At 38.4% G+C, this 17,094-nt stretch overlaps 1 protein-coding gene across 1 annotated transcript in view; it reads right to left on the reverse strand.

Annotated features, from left to right (window-relative positions):
- PREX2 (phosphatidylinositol-3,4,5-trisphosphate dependent Rac exchange factor 2) overlaps nt 1-17,094 on the reverse strand; it is a 212,994-nt gene that overhangs the window by 142,336 nt on the left and 53,564 nt on the right. The window contains exons 2-6 of the mRNA XM_006090598.3: nt 14,737-14,808; nt 13,289-13,411; nt 10,113-10,217; nt 6,502-6,603; nt 2,723-2,884 (exon numbers count right to left, since the gene is read on the reverse strand). Of these exons, the coding sequence (XP_006090660.1) occupies nt 2,723-2,884; nt 6,502-6,603; nt 10,113-10,217; nt 13,289-13,411; nt 14,737-14,808 (564 nt within the window). The remainder of the gene's footprint in view (nt 1-2,722; nt 2,885-6,501; nt 6,604-10,112; nt 10,218-13,288; nt 13,412-14,736; nt 14,809-17,094) is intronic.

Here is a 17,094-nt window from a genome sequence, read left to right on the forward strand (position 1 = left end):
TATTTGAAATAATAATCCTCCTAAAGTGGAACTAAGGGAAATTCATGGCATATCACACACAGATCCCATTTGAGAGAACTTTAGTTTCTGGAACGAGAACGTCACCTTTAAGGTGGTCATAAAAGGTCTGCAAGAGGTCGCAGAAGGAGCTGTTTCTCAAGGATAGCTCATGACTCCTAACCTCAAAAATTCAAGAAACTATGTCCTGTAAAGGTCATGCCATCAGACATCTCTCCTTGATCTGCCCTAACCCCCCTAGAGCCACTCTAAAGTACCCAAAGCTGTCTGTAAACTCAACAGTAACCTGTTAGCAATGCAAAGAAAGCCCACTTCCTCCCAAGGCCAGAGCTCATCCTGGATGATTGTGTCCCTTTGCCTTGTGACCTTTGGAGTCCGATCAGATAGCATTCCTCCTAACCTTCCAGAAGGGACCAGGCAGAGTACAACAGCTTCACCACCCCCACTCTACGGTGGTGGACTGAGATAAGGAATCCGGTTCTTATCACAAGTCATCAGACAACTGGCTGGGTCCAGCTCCAAGCTGCAGACCCTCAAAGTCCCCAAACTCCCGAATCACGATATAGCCATGTCTCATGTAATCATTTTCAAATCTCCTCAAGGAGAATTAGTGCGGCCACTCTTTTTGGAACCCAACATCCAGGAGACCTGCTGGAACTGGAGTCCTATCTGGACCTCCCCCCCACCCTCCGCCAGCTTCCTCTGTGTCAGTGCTCCTTTCTGCTCTTGTACTCCAGTGTTGTATAGTAGGCAAGGCTGCCAAGGTCGAGGCACCCACCACTGTGGGTCACATATGACACAATATGACCCCCATACTTTCCTCCGTGGAGTAACTGGCATGTACAGTACAAGAAATATCAATACTTTAAAAATAATCAGGCATTTCTGCAGTAAACCTGATTTTTAGGATTTATACAAGAAGGAAACAAAATTATTACAGATCCCATTTCCATAAAGCGTCGAACAGAGACTGAAGTTTTTGTTTTGGTAAAAGGCCTGGCAAACATCCCTAACAAATCCTGCAGTTTTTCTTCCAACGTTTCAGTGACAACAGAAGAGCAAAAGCAAACTTTAGCGCATTTTTCTCATCCCAGCAGGACAACCGCTCCCCTAGAAAAAGAATTATCATCGTGAATCAACTGTAAAACACACAACCATTTTAATTGATTGGAATAAGTAGCATTCATGCTGAATGTGGGGTCACTCTGGACACCTGAAATGGAAGAATATAAATGAGGAGGAAGCTACATCAGATCCCAGTAAGCATTTTTAAAAGTTCATGGGAAGAATGGATAAATAGGAGAATTGCCTGAGGTCAATTTTTGAGATTTCTTTGCAAGTCTAAGTGGCTGTAATTTTAGATCTAAATCAGCCTGTGGGCAAACTACGGCCCGCGGGCCGGATCCAGCCTGTTTGAAATGAATAAAACTAAAAAAAAAAAAAAAAAGACCGTACCCTTTTATGTAATGATGTTTACTTTGAATTTATATTAGTTCACACAAACACTCCATCCATGCTTTTGTTCCGGCCCTCCGGTCCAGTTTAAGAACCCATTGTGGCCCTCGAGTCAAAAAGTTTGCCCACCCCTGATCTAAATGGAAACCAACATACTGAAAATAAGAAACAAATCAGTCAATTATAATGCCCTAAAGATAAAAGCAATCCACTTGGATTTGTGTGATACAATATTTGGTTAGAAACACTTTAAAATTGTTTTAGACTTTAAAAAACTATGGTGATTTGCTTACTTTATAACAATAAAAATTTATCCAAGTCCAAAGCTCATGCTCATCTAAATTCAGGCAATTGAAAGAAAATTTTAGTTTATTCTTTATATAGCACTAAAGTAATATAGACTCCAATCCCATGAAGTAACTGGGATTCAAAGTCACTATAGCTGGAAACACATTACAGATTCTGAAAATCACTCTGCTTTTGCTTTTTTATAATTAAAAAAATTCTTTATTTAATGAATCATGAACCCATACAATTTTTCATGTTGAATGGATCTTAAAAATCACATCATAGGACTAGCCAGTGTGGCTCAGTTGGTTGAGTGTCATCCCATGCACCAAAAAGGTTGTAGGTTCTATTCCCAGTCAGGGCACATACCTAGGTTGTGAGTTCTATCCCTGGTCAGGGCACATATGGAAGGCAAACAATCAATGTTATTCTCTCTCTCCCTCTCCCTTCCTCTGCTCTAAAATCAATAAAAACATTTTTAAAAATCATATCACAGCAACTTCATTCATTTTAGAAATGAAAAAATTAAAATTTAGAGAGATTAAATAGGTTCACAATTAAATTTATCACCTAATTTACAGTCTCAAAATAGTATCACAGCACACATATGAAGCCTTAATCCCCTTCTATACTCTCCCCAGGAGTCAGGCTGTATACTTACTGACCAAAGTTAAGACAGGGAAAAGGATAACCATGATGCTCAAATACTGAAATACCAAAGCTTATAACCCACACAGTGTCAACTGGCTCTATCACAAAGTTTGAGGTTAAGCCAATCAACTGCCACTTTAAAAATATTTCAAAGTAAAAATGACGGCACTTTTCAGAAATGCTTATAGCCCCCTAGCATTACCTAGAAAAATGAGCAGCTACAGTTCCACCCAAAGCCAATCAATCCTACACATAGCATGAGAAATAGCAAAACTACGTTAAGCTCAATTGTTGAGAACAGTGAATGTACCTCCCAGCCTTCAATGTGAGACTGCCATTCCTCCAACACTTCTAACTTCTCCATCTGTCTCTTGGCCTCGTTGATGTTGGAACAGACAGCTTTCATGGCTTGGAGAGCTTCCATCACTGCTGCGTAGTCACTGTGTTTCCTTGGAGTCCGCTTCAGCAACTCCTGTTTATACACAGAAAACAAATCGCCCTTTGATCTTCAGCATTCTGGTACAGCAGGTTCAGGCTGACCAGGAAATGAAAACTACAAAGATCATGAGAACCACTTTCAGAAGTGACGTTACCACCTCCACTAAGATTAAGATAAAAAACAAAAGGTTGAATCAATGAAGAAGTGGTACCCTGATAACGCATTTTGCAGTTACTTTTATTTTCCCCTGAAAATTGTTTTTAAAAACTAAATTAGATCTCTCTTTTCAAATTGTCAAATATCTCACCTGCAGAATGCAATTTTTTTATAAGTTTGACTTTTGCTCCAACAGAAGTACACTTTCATATGTGAATTTCATTTTCCTAGAGTCTTTAACAGAATAGTAAATGAATATGCCCCATAATTTCAAAAATAATCTAAGTGCCTTATTTCCTAATAATTTTGAAGACATTATAAAAGCATGCCATAAATAAAACAAAACTTTTTAAAAGTGTCTTATACTCTAACAAAATAAATAATTTCGAATTCCCACAATACCCCATCATTAAAGAAACAATTTATGCTGTTTTCATCAATAACTCAAGATCATGCTCTGCTATGAATGAACTGCCATATGCTTTCAATAGCTTTATTTTTCTTTTGGTTTTTGGAGAGGGATTTTTGGCTTTTTATTCTTTTTCCATTCAAGATAGCAAAATTAGAATGCTCTCTAATCTTTTAAATATATTAAAAGGTCTTGTTAGTTGTTTAAACATTTTCACCCACTGTCTAGACAGTTGTGACCACATTGCTTTTCAATTAGTCATTTGTTTCCTTACTACAGTTGCCATCATCATGTAACTAACACAATTACAGAAATCCTGAGGCAAATCTTTGTAAGACTTTTCTTAATTCCTAACATACAGTTGGAAAATATGCAGTTGCTATATTCTCTTGAAGTCTGTTTTGTGTGGGGGTTTTGTGTGTGTGTGTTTGTGTTGTTGTTTTTTTTACCAATTTGCCATAAACTTTGACCTTGCAACATTACATCATTCCCAACACAAGGTTTAAAAAGTTATGCTGAATTACAAGTACATATAAGAGATATGCAACGCTCTCAAGCAATTCTGAAGGGTAGAAATATTTGTAAATCGTGCGAAGGAGTCAAGTCAGCCTGCAGGACATGAGATGTGAGACCTGATGGAAGTGTCCCCACTGGGTATTTGCAGAGTCAAGACAGGAATTTAGATCACGTAAAATAGTGACTAGTAACAGTCTTCCCTCAGTTACCTGCTGTGAATCCATTCATTTCAAGTTCCACAAATAAGATCAACATATGTTTTCTTTAACACACAGCCTAACCCCCTAACATTTTTCTCTGAATAATCAAAGCCATCCAAAATCAAAGAGACCACCAGCACAATTTTTCAGCTGATAGGACCAGAAAGAAAAAATATCAACACCAAAGTACCTACTGCACAAGTAAACACTTTTTTCATGTTTGTGAAGATAATCTTCCAAAAAATGGGAAAAGATGTCATCTCTCCACTGCTTAAAGGTGCTCTGATATAACCTCTTTTTTCCTACATAAGGAATTGTCCATGATCCTATCTTTTGAAAGGCTAGCTCAAGCACTGGAGGTCATCCTTATCCAGAAGTGAGTGATTTAGAACTACTTGCCATGCTGCACTTCTGTTAATATCACTCTGCCTTCTGATTCTTAAAACAAACAAATCCCTGGGATTCCAAAACCTAGGCCAGAAATAACTGCAGTGATGAGTACAGACGCAAATCTGAGTCACCAGCTCGGAAGTCTGAAGGGACTCTCCCAAAGACAGGCGTCACATCTCCACCAATCCTCCCTACCCTCTTGACTGTGCCAAAGCTCTGCAGAACTGGAGATCCCTGCATTAGCTCCTCTCTATGGCTTACCCAAGCATCTTTACTTGTGTATTCAGTAAGGAGAGATGCTTTTTGAAGAAATTTTACACCGAAACCCAATTTATGCCAAAAGTTATAGTAAAAGGTATATTTTTAGTTCAAATGTATAACACTTATTTCTCAAAAAGTAAATCAATAAGAATACCAGTTAATATGTCCATAGCATTTTAGAGTATTTTTAAATTTGGATACCAAGTATTAATTAATATATTAAATAAATCAGAATCAAATATATATGAATAATAATGGCTAACATTTACGGTATATATACTATGCTAAATGGCTTATTTAAAATAGCCCAAATAGCCAAACCGGTTTGGCTCAGTGGATAGAGCGTCGGCCTGCGGACTGGGGGGTCCCGGGTTCGATTCCGGTCAAGGGCATGTACATTGGTTGCGGGCACATCCCCGGTGGGAGGTGTGCGGGAGGCGGCTGGTCGATGTTTCTCTCTTATCGATGTTTCTAGCTCTCTATCCCTCTCCCTTCCTCTCTGTAAAAAATCAATAAAATATATTTTTAAAAAAAATAAATAAAAATAAAATAGCCCAAATAACTATTAGGTAATAATTTATACATGCATATATATGTCAATATACACAGATACATACATACATACATGTACATGTACACATTCTTGTAGGTATATGCTATAATTTTGTCATCATTATTCTGATTCACAAGTGAAAACCCAAGGCTTTAAGAGATGACATTATGTGCTCAGTCATACAGCTGTAAGCAGAATACTTAGGACTTGAACTCAGAACTCATGTGCTCAACCACCACCCCAAACTGCCTCTCCTGATGCTAATAGTTCCAAAAACCACCCTTTCCGGAATTACTATTCTAATCTATTCATAGGCCTTTGCAGAACGAGCAGTAATTCATACTTTACAACAGGTTTTTCATAAAGAAAAAATTTTGGTCATTATAATGAGGCAATGTCCCTATGACCATTATTGAAGCATTTCCTATCTGGCAGAGGCAGTGTTTTCAGGACACTGTCCTTCTATGTCCATCATTTACTGTCCCATGTGACCCACTCCATTCCCTGTAATAATGATTTAAAACCCGGCTCTGAAATTATGTAACGCTGACCTTCAGTTTGTTAGCACCAATGTTGTAGAGTAAATCAAAGAATTCACCAACAGAGAACTTACTTAACATAAAAAAGATAAAGTGCTATATAAACTGGACATAATGTACTTAATGGGATCTATCTTGAAAGTAATGCATTCACTCTAAATGAAATTCAAACAATTGTTTTCTACAATGAGCACTTCTTGTTTCTTTTCTTTTTTTATATATATTTTTTTCATTGATTTTTTACAGAGAGGAAGGGAGAGAGATAGAGAGTTAGAAACATCGATGAGAGAAAAACATCGATCAGCTGCCTCCTGCACATCTCCCACTGGGGATGTGCCCGCAACCCAGGTACATGCCCCTGACCGGAATCGAACCTGGGACCCTTCAGTCCGCAGGCCGACGCTCTATCCACTGAGCCAAACCGGTTTCGGCCTGTTTCTTTTCTTAAAAGATTTGTTTCCTACTCCATATATAAATTAGTGACAAATTAGCCACCCCCCCGCCATGACTACAATATGCCCTTTCTTTAGAATATCAGACTATTTAAAAGAAAAAACGTTAAAAAATAATAAGCAAAATATGCAGGTACAAGGAAAATGCTATGATAAAGTAAACACATAAAATACCTTCAAAATGAGAGGGTACTTGCATATTCTCTGTATTGGAGTTACTAAATATCCTTCCAGGGGGACATCTGTGTTCTTCCGTCCTGAAAGCAGCATGCAGTTCTGGGGTGGAAATAGGCATAATTAATTACATTTCTAAAACCTGTAGCTATAAAACTCACTTCTATCATGAAATTTTCTGCTGAAAAATGGTGAAAGCATGTCTCTATATAGCTCCTCTGAGAAGATCACATTCAGTCACAAATAACATTCACAGGAATGAAAAATACCTTTGCCTTTCATATTAGTTACAGTAGCCAATATGTGTTTTGGATCTATGTCTTGAAGATTAATTCACATATATTCTCCTGAGTATTGTCTGAGAAAACAGAACCAGAGATGGAAGAATGAATAAATGGGTGGATGAATGGATGGTAAATAGGTGAATAGATGGAATAAATGGATGGAATGGTTGGAATGGGTGGGTGGGTTGATGGATGGATGGACTAATGGATGGGTAAACAACAGACAGATACGTGGATGTATCCTCTTTATAAAGAGTGGTAGTGTTGTTTTGTAGAACAAGGTTCCATGTATACTCTACCACTGACTAATGATGCAACTGGACTGAGATACGGGACAGTTTCTGTATTTTCCTCACAGCACTAGGAATAGCCAGAGTATCATTATTTGGGGGCCAGTTTCCAAAGCCCCAATTCCCACATTACAACACAAAAAGGGCCAGATGACACATGCACATGTACAACAGGACAAGAGACCCGAGTTTAGGAAATATAACTCTTTTATAAAAGCAGCATGGATGTCTAACCATTGCAGAGGAGGAAGACAATATATCTCTCAGGCTGTTTATGATGCAAATATTATTTAAAAGATGGACAGAACAGCCTGGCCGGCATGACTCAGTGGTTAAAGCATCATTCCTTGCAACAAAAGGTTATGAGTTCATTTCCTGGTCAGGGCACATACCTAGGTTGCTGGTTCACTCCCCTGCCGGGGCGCATACAGGATGACTGACAGATCTCAGAAGGGAAGGTGTGGGGATACTGGGAGAGATTAGCCAAAGAATATATATGCATAGCCCATGGACAGCAACAACAATGTTGTGAAGGGGGGGTGCAGGAGGGGGGCTAGGTGGAGGAGGGCAAAGAGGGGAAAATGGGGGACATATGGAATAGTGTCAACAACAACAAAAGAAACACAAGAGACCCACGGTGAATTGCCTCCCAAAACAAACTTCTAAATAAACAATGGATCAAAAAAATAACAAAGGAAACTAGACATTTAAAAAAATTGAATGAAAATAAAAACACATGTCAAAATTCATGGAATGCAACCAAAGCCTTATACTAGTAGAAGGCAAAACTCACAGTTTTAAACACCTATATTACAAAAGAAAAATAAGTCTTAAAGACTCTCAACAAACTATGGACGTAATGGAAAGTCCTCAACCTGATAAAGAACGTCTACCAATAAAAAACTACAGGTAACATCATGCTTAATGATGAAAAACTGAATGATTCCCCCAAAGATAAGAAACAAGGCGGAAGTGTCAATTCTCACTACTTCTATGCAACACTGTACTGGTTCTGGCCAATGCAAAAGGCAAGAGAAAAAAAAGACATCACATTGAAGAGGAAGAAGTGAAATTCCATTATCTTATTTGTGAAAGATCCTCCAAAATCTGCTAGAACTAATATATGCATTTAAATCACAGGATACAACACAAGAATATACAAAAGTCAATTAAATTTCTATATACTAGTACTAGCACTGAACAATCCAAAAGTTAAATTAAGACAATCCCAATCACAACATCAAAAAGAATAATATACTTAGGAATAAATTTAACAAAATAAGTATAAGACCTGAATACAGATGCCTTAAATATGACAACAAAAGCACGGGAATAATGAAAAAAAAATTTAATGAACTGGACTTCAACAAAATTTAAGACATTTTATTTTCAAAAGACAATTTTTTATAATGAACAGACAAACCACAGTGGGAGGAAATATTTGCAAATTATATGACTGATATAGGAACTGTATCCAAGATAACGTTATAGCTCAATATAAGATAAACATTGCAATTTAAATATAGCAAAATATCTGAATGAGCATTTCACTAAAGAGCATATATGAATGGCTAATAAACACATGAAATCGTGCTTAATATAATTGGTCATTCGAGAAATACAAATAAAAATCACCTAGCATGGTGATACCATGTGTTGGCAAAGAAACTGCAAGCCTCATACTGCTGGTGGATATGGCACAGCCACATTGGTAGTTTCTTAATAAGTTAAACATGCACGTACTATGGCCCAGCAATTCCACTCTTAGTATATACCCAAGAAATGAAAATATATGTCCACAGAAAGACTTGTACATAAATGTTCAGTTCATAAAAGCATTATGTACGATAGCCCAAACTAAACATTTCCTGACTTTTCTACATTAACAAATGTCTCTCTCTGAAATGGCCTTTCATATGTGGTATCTTTAAGGTCCATCATTATTATAGCCACTTGTTGACCCAATGTTCATAACTGGCCATGGATAAGCAAAAATGATATATCCATTCAATAGGATCATGAATACTGTCATTCAGCAATAAATATGAGTGGAATATAGATACATACTACAACAAGGATGAACCTCAAGAACATTTTCCTCAATAAAAGAAGCCAGGCATAAAAAAGTTTACATGGTGTGATTTCATTTATATAAAGCCTGCAGAAAAGGCAAATCCATCGAGACAGAAAGCAAATCAGTGATTACCTGGAGCTGATGACGGGAGTGGAGATGGGCTATAAGCAGGCATGAGGGGCGTTGGGGGTAACGACAATGCTCTAAACCCAGATCGTGGGGGTGGTGTTCCACTCCACAGTCTGCCAAATATCACTGAAGTCTACACTTGCAGCATATTTCTCCCTGACAATTAAACTGGCCAACTAACTGCCAAAATACGCATTTATTTGTGTTACCCTAAAGAAATTAAATGCGCATTTTTGCTCTATGAAAACTGAAGAAGGAAAGTATGTAGAAGAAAGATCAGTCTTTAAATTTCTTTTCTACCACAACCATCGTTTGTTTCCCTCCTGTTACTTCCCTACTTACAGCTCTCTTAGCAGAAGCAAAGGAAACCCCAGGAAGTGAGGGATACAAAAGCAACGTTGAACTTGTATAAATGTCTTCTCTCCCTGGGAACCTGTGGGTTTCACAAGCAATTCAGAATCAACCAGGAGAGGGCATTCTCAGTGTGTCCCCACATACTAGCCTCTCCCAACTCTCACCTCCGGCGTTTATGAAAGGACTCTAGCCTCCTAGACTGGCTATGGCCGTGGTCGGCAAACCGCGGCTCGTGAGCCACATGCGGCTCTTTGGCCCCTTGAGTGTGGCCACAAAGTTTTAATCGCACTGTATGTGCGCGCCCACACGTGGTATTTTGTGAAAGAGCCACACGCAAGGGGCCGCAGTTTGCCGACCACTGGGCTATGGTAAAAGAGCTGTACCAGGAACAGCTTCTGCACCACACCGATGCTATTCCTCAGCGCTTGGTGGGCCTGCCAACAAAGAGCAGCATATGGTAACACCTAAATATGTACTTACCAAAAGAAATGTCCGGATTGTTCTAATTTTGTTAAGTTCCAGAAGCAATTTTTGTGCCTTCTCATGGTTACTACAATATTCATCATAAATACGAAACTTGTCTTTCTGTGAAATCAAGGAAGAATGAGTTAGAGTCATTTTATTAGCCTTTTGAAATAGTAACCTGTGTGATGTTTATGAGCAAACTTTATGAAGTGTTTACTATGTATTAAAAACTATACCCATATGTATATATAAATACATTTTATTTATTTCCTTTCCCTGATCTATGAAGAATAGCTTTGGAAAGGAGCTAGACATATTAATTACGGTCCAATAGGGTGTATGCAAAAACAGGTAAATGAACCAAGTGCTGGGAACTTACAGAGAAGGGAGTCCCTAGCTTTGCTGAGAGGATTCATATACAGCTTTAAAAGGGAAGTAACATTAAAGCAAGGTCCAGAGAGATGAGTCCATGATTCCCAGGCAGGGAGAGGAAAGAAAGCATTGTAGGTAGAGGGAAAGCGTACACCAGATCACCCAGGGCTCTAGACACACAGCGCCCTGCCTTTCACATTCACTGAGCTGGGCCGTGTGTTTAAGAGGAACATTGACTAACAGGAGAAATGCAGCAGTAAGTGAGTAAGGTTAGGAAGCCACTGCATATGAGAGATCATTTCAGAAAGATATGTTAGTATAAAAAATAAGAAAATAGTAACTATACTTAAGTTGTCATATTGCAAAGAATTTACAATTTTATGTAGCTCCAAAACACAAAACTAGAACCACTAGGTGGAAATTGCAAGGGAGTGATGGGCAGTGACTGGCAGATTCTGGATTAACACAAAGATTTTCTAACAATTGGAGCTGTCACTAAAAGTGATCAAGTGAAAACAAACAACCTTCACTGATACTAGAGACAGGACACTTGCAAAAAGAGGAGGAATTTCGCCATCATGGTCTCTAAGCTTTCCTCCATCTGTAAGATTTTATCTAATTGGCTATGATCAGCATCTCTCAAAGCAACACCAACCAAAGAGAAAGACAGAAAATGTATAGATCAAATATTAAAACAGAAGGGTGTCCCCCTGGTCAGTGTGGCTCAGTTGCTTGGGCATCATCCCATGCACCAAAAGCCAGTTCGATTCCCCGTCAGGCACATGCCTGGGTTCTGAGCCCAATGCCCTGGTGGGGGATGTGCGGGAGACAGCTGATTGATGATTCGCTCTCACATCAATATTTCTCTTTCTCTCTCTCTCTCTTTCTCTCTCTCCCCCCTTACTCTTCCTCTCTCTCTAAAAGTCAATAAAAATATTCTTAAATATAAAAAAAGAAGTGTGTCCCCTGAAATTGTAAAGACATGCAATTAGAAAGAAACATGGAGTGCTATTTTATATGGCCAGTAGGAAATGTATTGAATTACTTATTTCAAGAGATGGTTCATGTATCCTTATTATATTTAAGATCGTCTTTCTTGAAATATTAATGTTTATTGCATGTAACATTAGTATATTTAAAATCATTTTTCTTGAAATAAAAGAATTAAAATTAAAAAAAGAGAGAGAGATGGTTATGAACCAGAATAAAACAAACTTCAGAAATAGTTCAGCTGAATGCATGGATGCCAGGCTGATCGTGTGTTACAGAGGAAATAAGCGTCAGGGTGGAAGACTCCCAGGTACAGCCCTGAACTGAGACAGCAGCCCCTCCGGCTGGCAGAAGACTAGAATTCTCTCAGGAAAGGGAACCGGCTGGGTTAAGTGGACACAAACATGCCTGGCTTCCAGCCGTTCGTCTTCCTCCACCCAAGGAGATTCTCCCATTAATATAATTATCTTTATAAAATAGTTTCTTATTATAAAAGTAACATATACAGAGCCTGCTCACTAACATATAGACCAGTGATTCCCAAAGTGGGCGCTACCGCCCCCTGGTGGGCGCTGCAGCGATCCAGGGGGGCGGTGATGGCCACAGGTGCATTTGGGGGCATATATCTTTCTGTTTAATTGCTATTAAAATTTAAAAAAAATTAATTTCCATGGGGCGCTGAGTAATATTTTTTCTGGAAAGGGGGCGGTAGGCCAAATAAGTTTGGGAACCACTGATATAGAAGGACAGAATTAGAAACTACATATAGGACGGGGGGACAGGGGACCAAATACATGGTGACGGAAGCTGATTTGAATTTGGATGGTGGGCACACAAATGCAATATACAGATCATGTATCATAGAAATGTACACTTGAAACCTATAGGACCCTGCTAACCAGTGTCACCTCAATAAATTTAATAAAAAATGTGATGAATAAAAGAAACAAAAAAAAAAGAAACTACATAGTTACCTTCATAAAAGACGAAATAGAAATTTAAAATAAACAAAAATTGATTTTGATGACAAAATACTCTTACCCATTTTCAATAAAACATTATTTGTTCAGCATTTTGATAAATATGGATTCAAATTAGTATTCTGAATATTAGCATCAGTGGAATGGTATAACAAGCACATTTTTTAGATAAATGCTGTTTAGTTCTGAAAACAATTTTCACTATACAGGAGGCTTTTCACTTTGCAAATCGTTTGCATATGTTATTTCAGCTATTGTGCCCAAAGAGATAAAAATCATCACACAAGCATGAGGTACAATCTGAAAAAGTGGAGTTCTGGCTTGTTCTTCTGCTCTGCTCAGGACCCCTCCGAGAAGCCATCCTTGAGAAAAATCCAGGCACAGACATCCATGTACCTAGAGTGGCCGGGTTTGTTCACCTCCAGGTTTGTCACCAGGGGATTAACAAGGGGACAGACATTCTGACTGATCAAAGGCTCCGCACGCCATTATAAGAGGAAGGCTTTTCTGCTCAAAAGAGAAATGCTCCATGTTTGAAAGAAACATAAAAATCCATTCATTATGAACAGCCTGAAAATTCATTAGAATTCAAAGCTACAGAGGATGCGAAGAACTAACTTGTTGGGAAAATGAAAAGGCTGTTTATTCTTCACTGAATAAAATGGATGATGTGGGGCCCTCTCCTCTTTTCTGGCCTCAACTGGGAGATTCCATTGGCCTTAAAAGACCCTAAACTTTTGGTGTCAGATTTTACTTCTAATGCTGAATTCCCACATCCTACCAGGCCAAAAGTTAAACCTCAAAATGTAGGGGATAAGAGCTTTTAAAATAAACAGAAATGTATCCTACAAAATGAAGAAAGCAGGTTCCCACTTCTTGCTGAGCGTTAGGTTCAGGATGTAGGCATTCTTCCACCACTTTTAAGAATTCCTTATGTACCGCAAGGATGTCTTCGATGTTTGAGAACAGAATCTGAAAATAAACGTGTAAGTAAGTACAATGGTAAAGCAAGTTTTTTTAAAAAAAAAGAAGTCTATGCAAGCACAGCGTTCTCTTCCAGGCTGAAAACTTCAGTGGAGTGCTATCTGTCCCACATCCATTCCTTCCTCCCACCCAGCGGGCAGAGGACCAATTTTGTCTGGATGTCCTCTCTCCTCCCACACAGCTTTGGGAACCAGAAACCTATTCCTGGCTCTCCGGAAAAGTGTGAGCGGACTGAATCCCAGCATGGTGGCCCCACCCCCATTAACAAGAATTGGCTGTGGGTAAAACAGTGCCAGCAGATTGGCTGGCAGGCTTTTTGTTCCTAAGAGGGGTACGCCGGAAAGGTACTTTGTCTGGATAGCTACAGGGTCATTTTGCAGCTGTGGAAGGAGCAGTCCAGGGCAGAGCTGATAACCTGGATGGCAGAGGGAAGAGCTAAAGAGAACCTGGCAATTTCATTAACCTCCTGAGTCACGAGTCCTGAACATTCTCTTCCGCCTGAAGTGCCCAATCTGAGAGCCAAAGTATTGTCAAGTCAATTTGAGTAATAGCGGTTTTTTGCAACCAGAAGCATGCAAAGTAATATACTCCCCCGGTAGGAGAATTTGAAAGTTAGTGTTTAACTTATGGGGAAATAGGATAAGGAGAGCCAATAAAATCCTGGGAAATATTTTATTTTCAGTAAAGTACAACAGCCGGTTAGCATCAAAAGGAAAAATCAATGATGATTTATACAACTTAAATGAGTAATAATGACTACAGCACAATTCATTTTCATTTACCATCGCTTTGTGTTCCCCAAAGCTCTGCAAAATCATCCTTCCGTACAGTTTAAAAGGAAATGTTTATACATTTGTCTGAGTTGCAGATACTATTCGGAGTTTCCTTTCTGCACCAATGGACCATCCAGATCGCTTGTTCTTTAGTGATCAGAGATGGGAGCTGCATCTGCCCACATCCTATCTTCCTGAGCCACCTCTAGCAATTGCCTTCCACAGAGCTCAGCTCCCTCCCTCTCACAGACACTCGGGTTCTTAGTCTGGGTTTATTTTTCTTTGTCTTTTCGAACTTGTCTCAAGGCTCGGGCAAAAACAATATTTCTCTGTCTCTGTCTCCGTCTCCATCCTCTTAATCACCATTTCATTTCCCAACGTCTGACTTTCCTTTTCTAACGATGACCCACACAAGTAAATGGCACAGAACGTATACTGGGACTGAAGGCAGGTTAAAGAGTCCTGAAGAAACATCCCCCAGAGGAAATTTCATTTGGGAGGAGCCTGTGTTTGGAGTGAGGGCCCACTGTCCCTCCTCACCTTCACTGTTTCCTCTGTGACATTTTTGTCAACTTTTGATGCTGCACACTGGTTCATTCGCTGTAAGAATGCCTGCGTGGGACAAGAAAAGATATAAAGGTAACATCAGGTTAATAAAATAACTGTGTTGATACACTTAATGTGTTTTTTACAAGAAACCAAAGCTTACAAATCCAATCATTGTTGAGTATAGTTTCATCATAAAAGGGGGACTCTTTGTGCATTGCTGTTCCTATAATAAGAATTATATTTCCTTTATAGTGTGGGGTCAAGGCCACATAAATGTGAATTAAATTTATCCACTGGAGTCTCCAAGTTCTGTGGTACATACTTAAGAGTCAGATGTTTCCTAAACTTCTAAGTTTTATGAAGCACAAAAGACCAAAGTCTAATAAAAAAGGGGGGGAGGATTTCTAATTAAAAACAAAAAGGCCAGAAATTCTGAATTTACCCCTTTAGGACACAGAGAGACTGAGAGAGGGAGGGAGAGAAAGTGACTCTTCAGAAAGAAATGGAAAGATGCCCCCTTTTTATCCCTCCCCCACGTTTTAGGAAGCCGGAATGTGTATTTCTGGGATCAGCTCAGGGATCTGCAGAGCCCTATAGTAGACAAATAATTTCATTAGCATTTTCAATAACCGGGACTCTTCATGATGATCATTAAGCTTTGATCCATAGATAAATAAGCTATTATTTTTACAAAGGGAAAAAAAAGAGTAGCATGAGTTACTTATATTGAGCCTCAAAAGAGAAAGTTTAGAAGGAAAAGGAAAAGACACTTTCCATCAAGCAAAGTTAATTTGTGTCCCCAAGACATTGTCCAGTAACTATCTAGTGCCCAGGTGAGGCCATTCTTTCCCTTGTCTGTCTTAGGACTCTACCCACCACCTGCCAAGTCAGGGTATAATTGGGGCACCGACTCCCCAGGGCACAGAGAAGCTCTAGGGACTCTCTGGACACTGCCGCAAAGTAAGGTAAGAATCCCTTTTGGGGCATACGAGTTATTTAGAAGATTAACAAAACCCAGATGTGGCCACAATGTTCCAAAATTACCACCTCAAGACATTGCTAGTAAGAGTATAAAATGGCAGGACATTTCTGAGGACAATCTGACAACGTATCTCAAGTTTTTAAATGGGCGTTCCCTTTAACTCAGCAAATGTAACTCTAGAAATGTATCCTAAGGAAATATTCAGACAAGAGGTTTTGGTGTGTTCATTACAAAAGTGGAAACATTGGAAAATAACGTAAATGGCCATCAATAAGGGAATCATTTAATATATTTCTACACATTCACGTTTTAAAATACACTGCAAAAGTATAATCATAAATGGAATGTTATAAAATTATATACTCAAATGCGTGTATAAAACAGTAGTCTCTAAGATACCATTTGGTGAAAAGATTTACAAAGTGGTATACTTGATATGTACACACATATGTGTACGCACATACATATATACATACAAGTATATATATACATATATATATATGTGTATATATATATACATATATATATATATATATATATATATATATATATGCAATGTCAGTATACTTGCATCCTGAGGAAAAAAAATACGTAATATATACCAAAATGCAAACAGTGGTTACCTCCAGATAGTAGGAGAGCAACCTTTGTACATTTCCTTATTTTCAGAATATTTAACTATTAGAATGTTATAACTTCTGTGAAAAGAAAAACAAAACTATTTGAAAGAAACAAAACAAATGAGCACAAGCTCTTACTCCTAACATTCATTTTAGCACCATCTGTATTCCCGATTCAACCAATTCATACTTCGTATTCATAACTACAAAGACACATCAGTACAGTACTAATAGCTTCAATAGAATAAAATAATTCATCTGAATTAAATAAAATGAAAAAGAACATAGTAGATGTTGCCTTAAATTTTTTATTTACAAAACATGATACAGCCCAGCCGGCATGGCTCATGGTTGAGCGTCAATCTATGAACAGGAGGTCACGGTTCAATTCCCAGTCAGGGCACATGCCCAGGTTGCAGGCTCAATCCTTAGTGTGGGGCATACAGGAGGCAACCGATCAATTATTCTCTCTCATCACTGATGTTTCTATCTCTCTCTCCCTCTCTCTTCCTCTCCGAAATCAATAAAACATAATTTTTTAAAAATGACACAATTTTTGAACTATTTTCTAAATTTTCATTTAATTGGTAACGAAAACACAGGTTTTGAATTTTCTGACTCTAAGTGTCCATTTAATTAGTATTACTCTGTTTAATTGTAGTTTTGTTTTTCTGGAATATTTTTCCACATCCTCATACCAAAAATGCTCTTTAGACTTTTCCATTTAGTCTTAAAATAACATGGGTG

Source organism: Myotis lucifugus, unplaced genomic scaffold (assembly GCF_000147115.1).
Source record: "Myotis lucifugus unplaced genomic scaffold, Myoluc2.0 scaffold_77, whole genome shotgun sequence".
In the NCBI taxonomy this organism is placed as follows: domain Eukaryota; kingdom Metazoa; phylum Chordata; class Mammalia; order Chiroptera; family Vespertilionidae; genus Myotis; species Myotis lucifugus.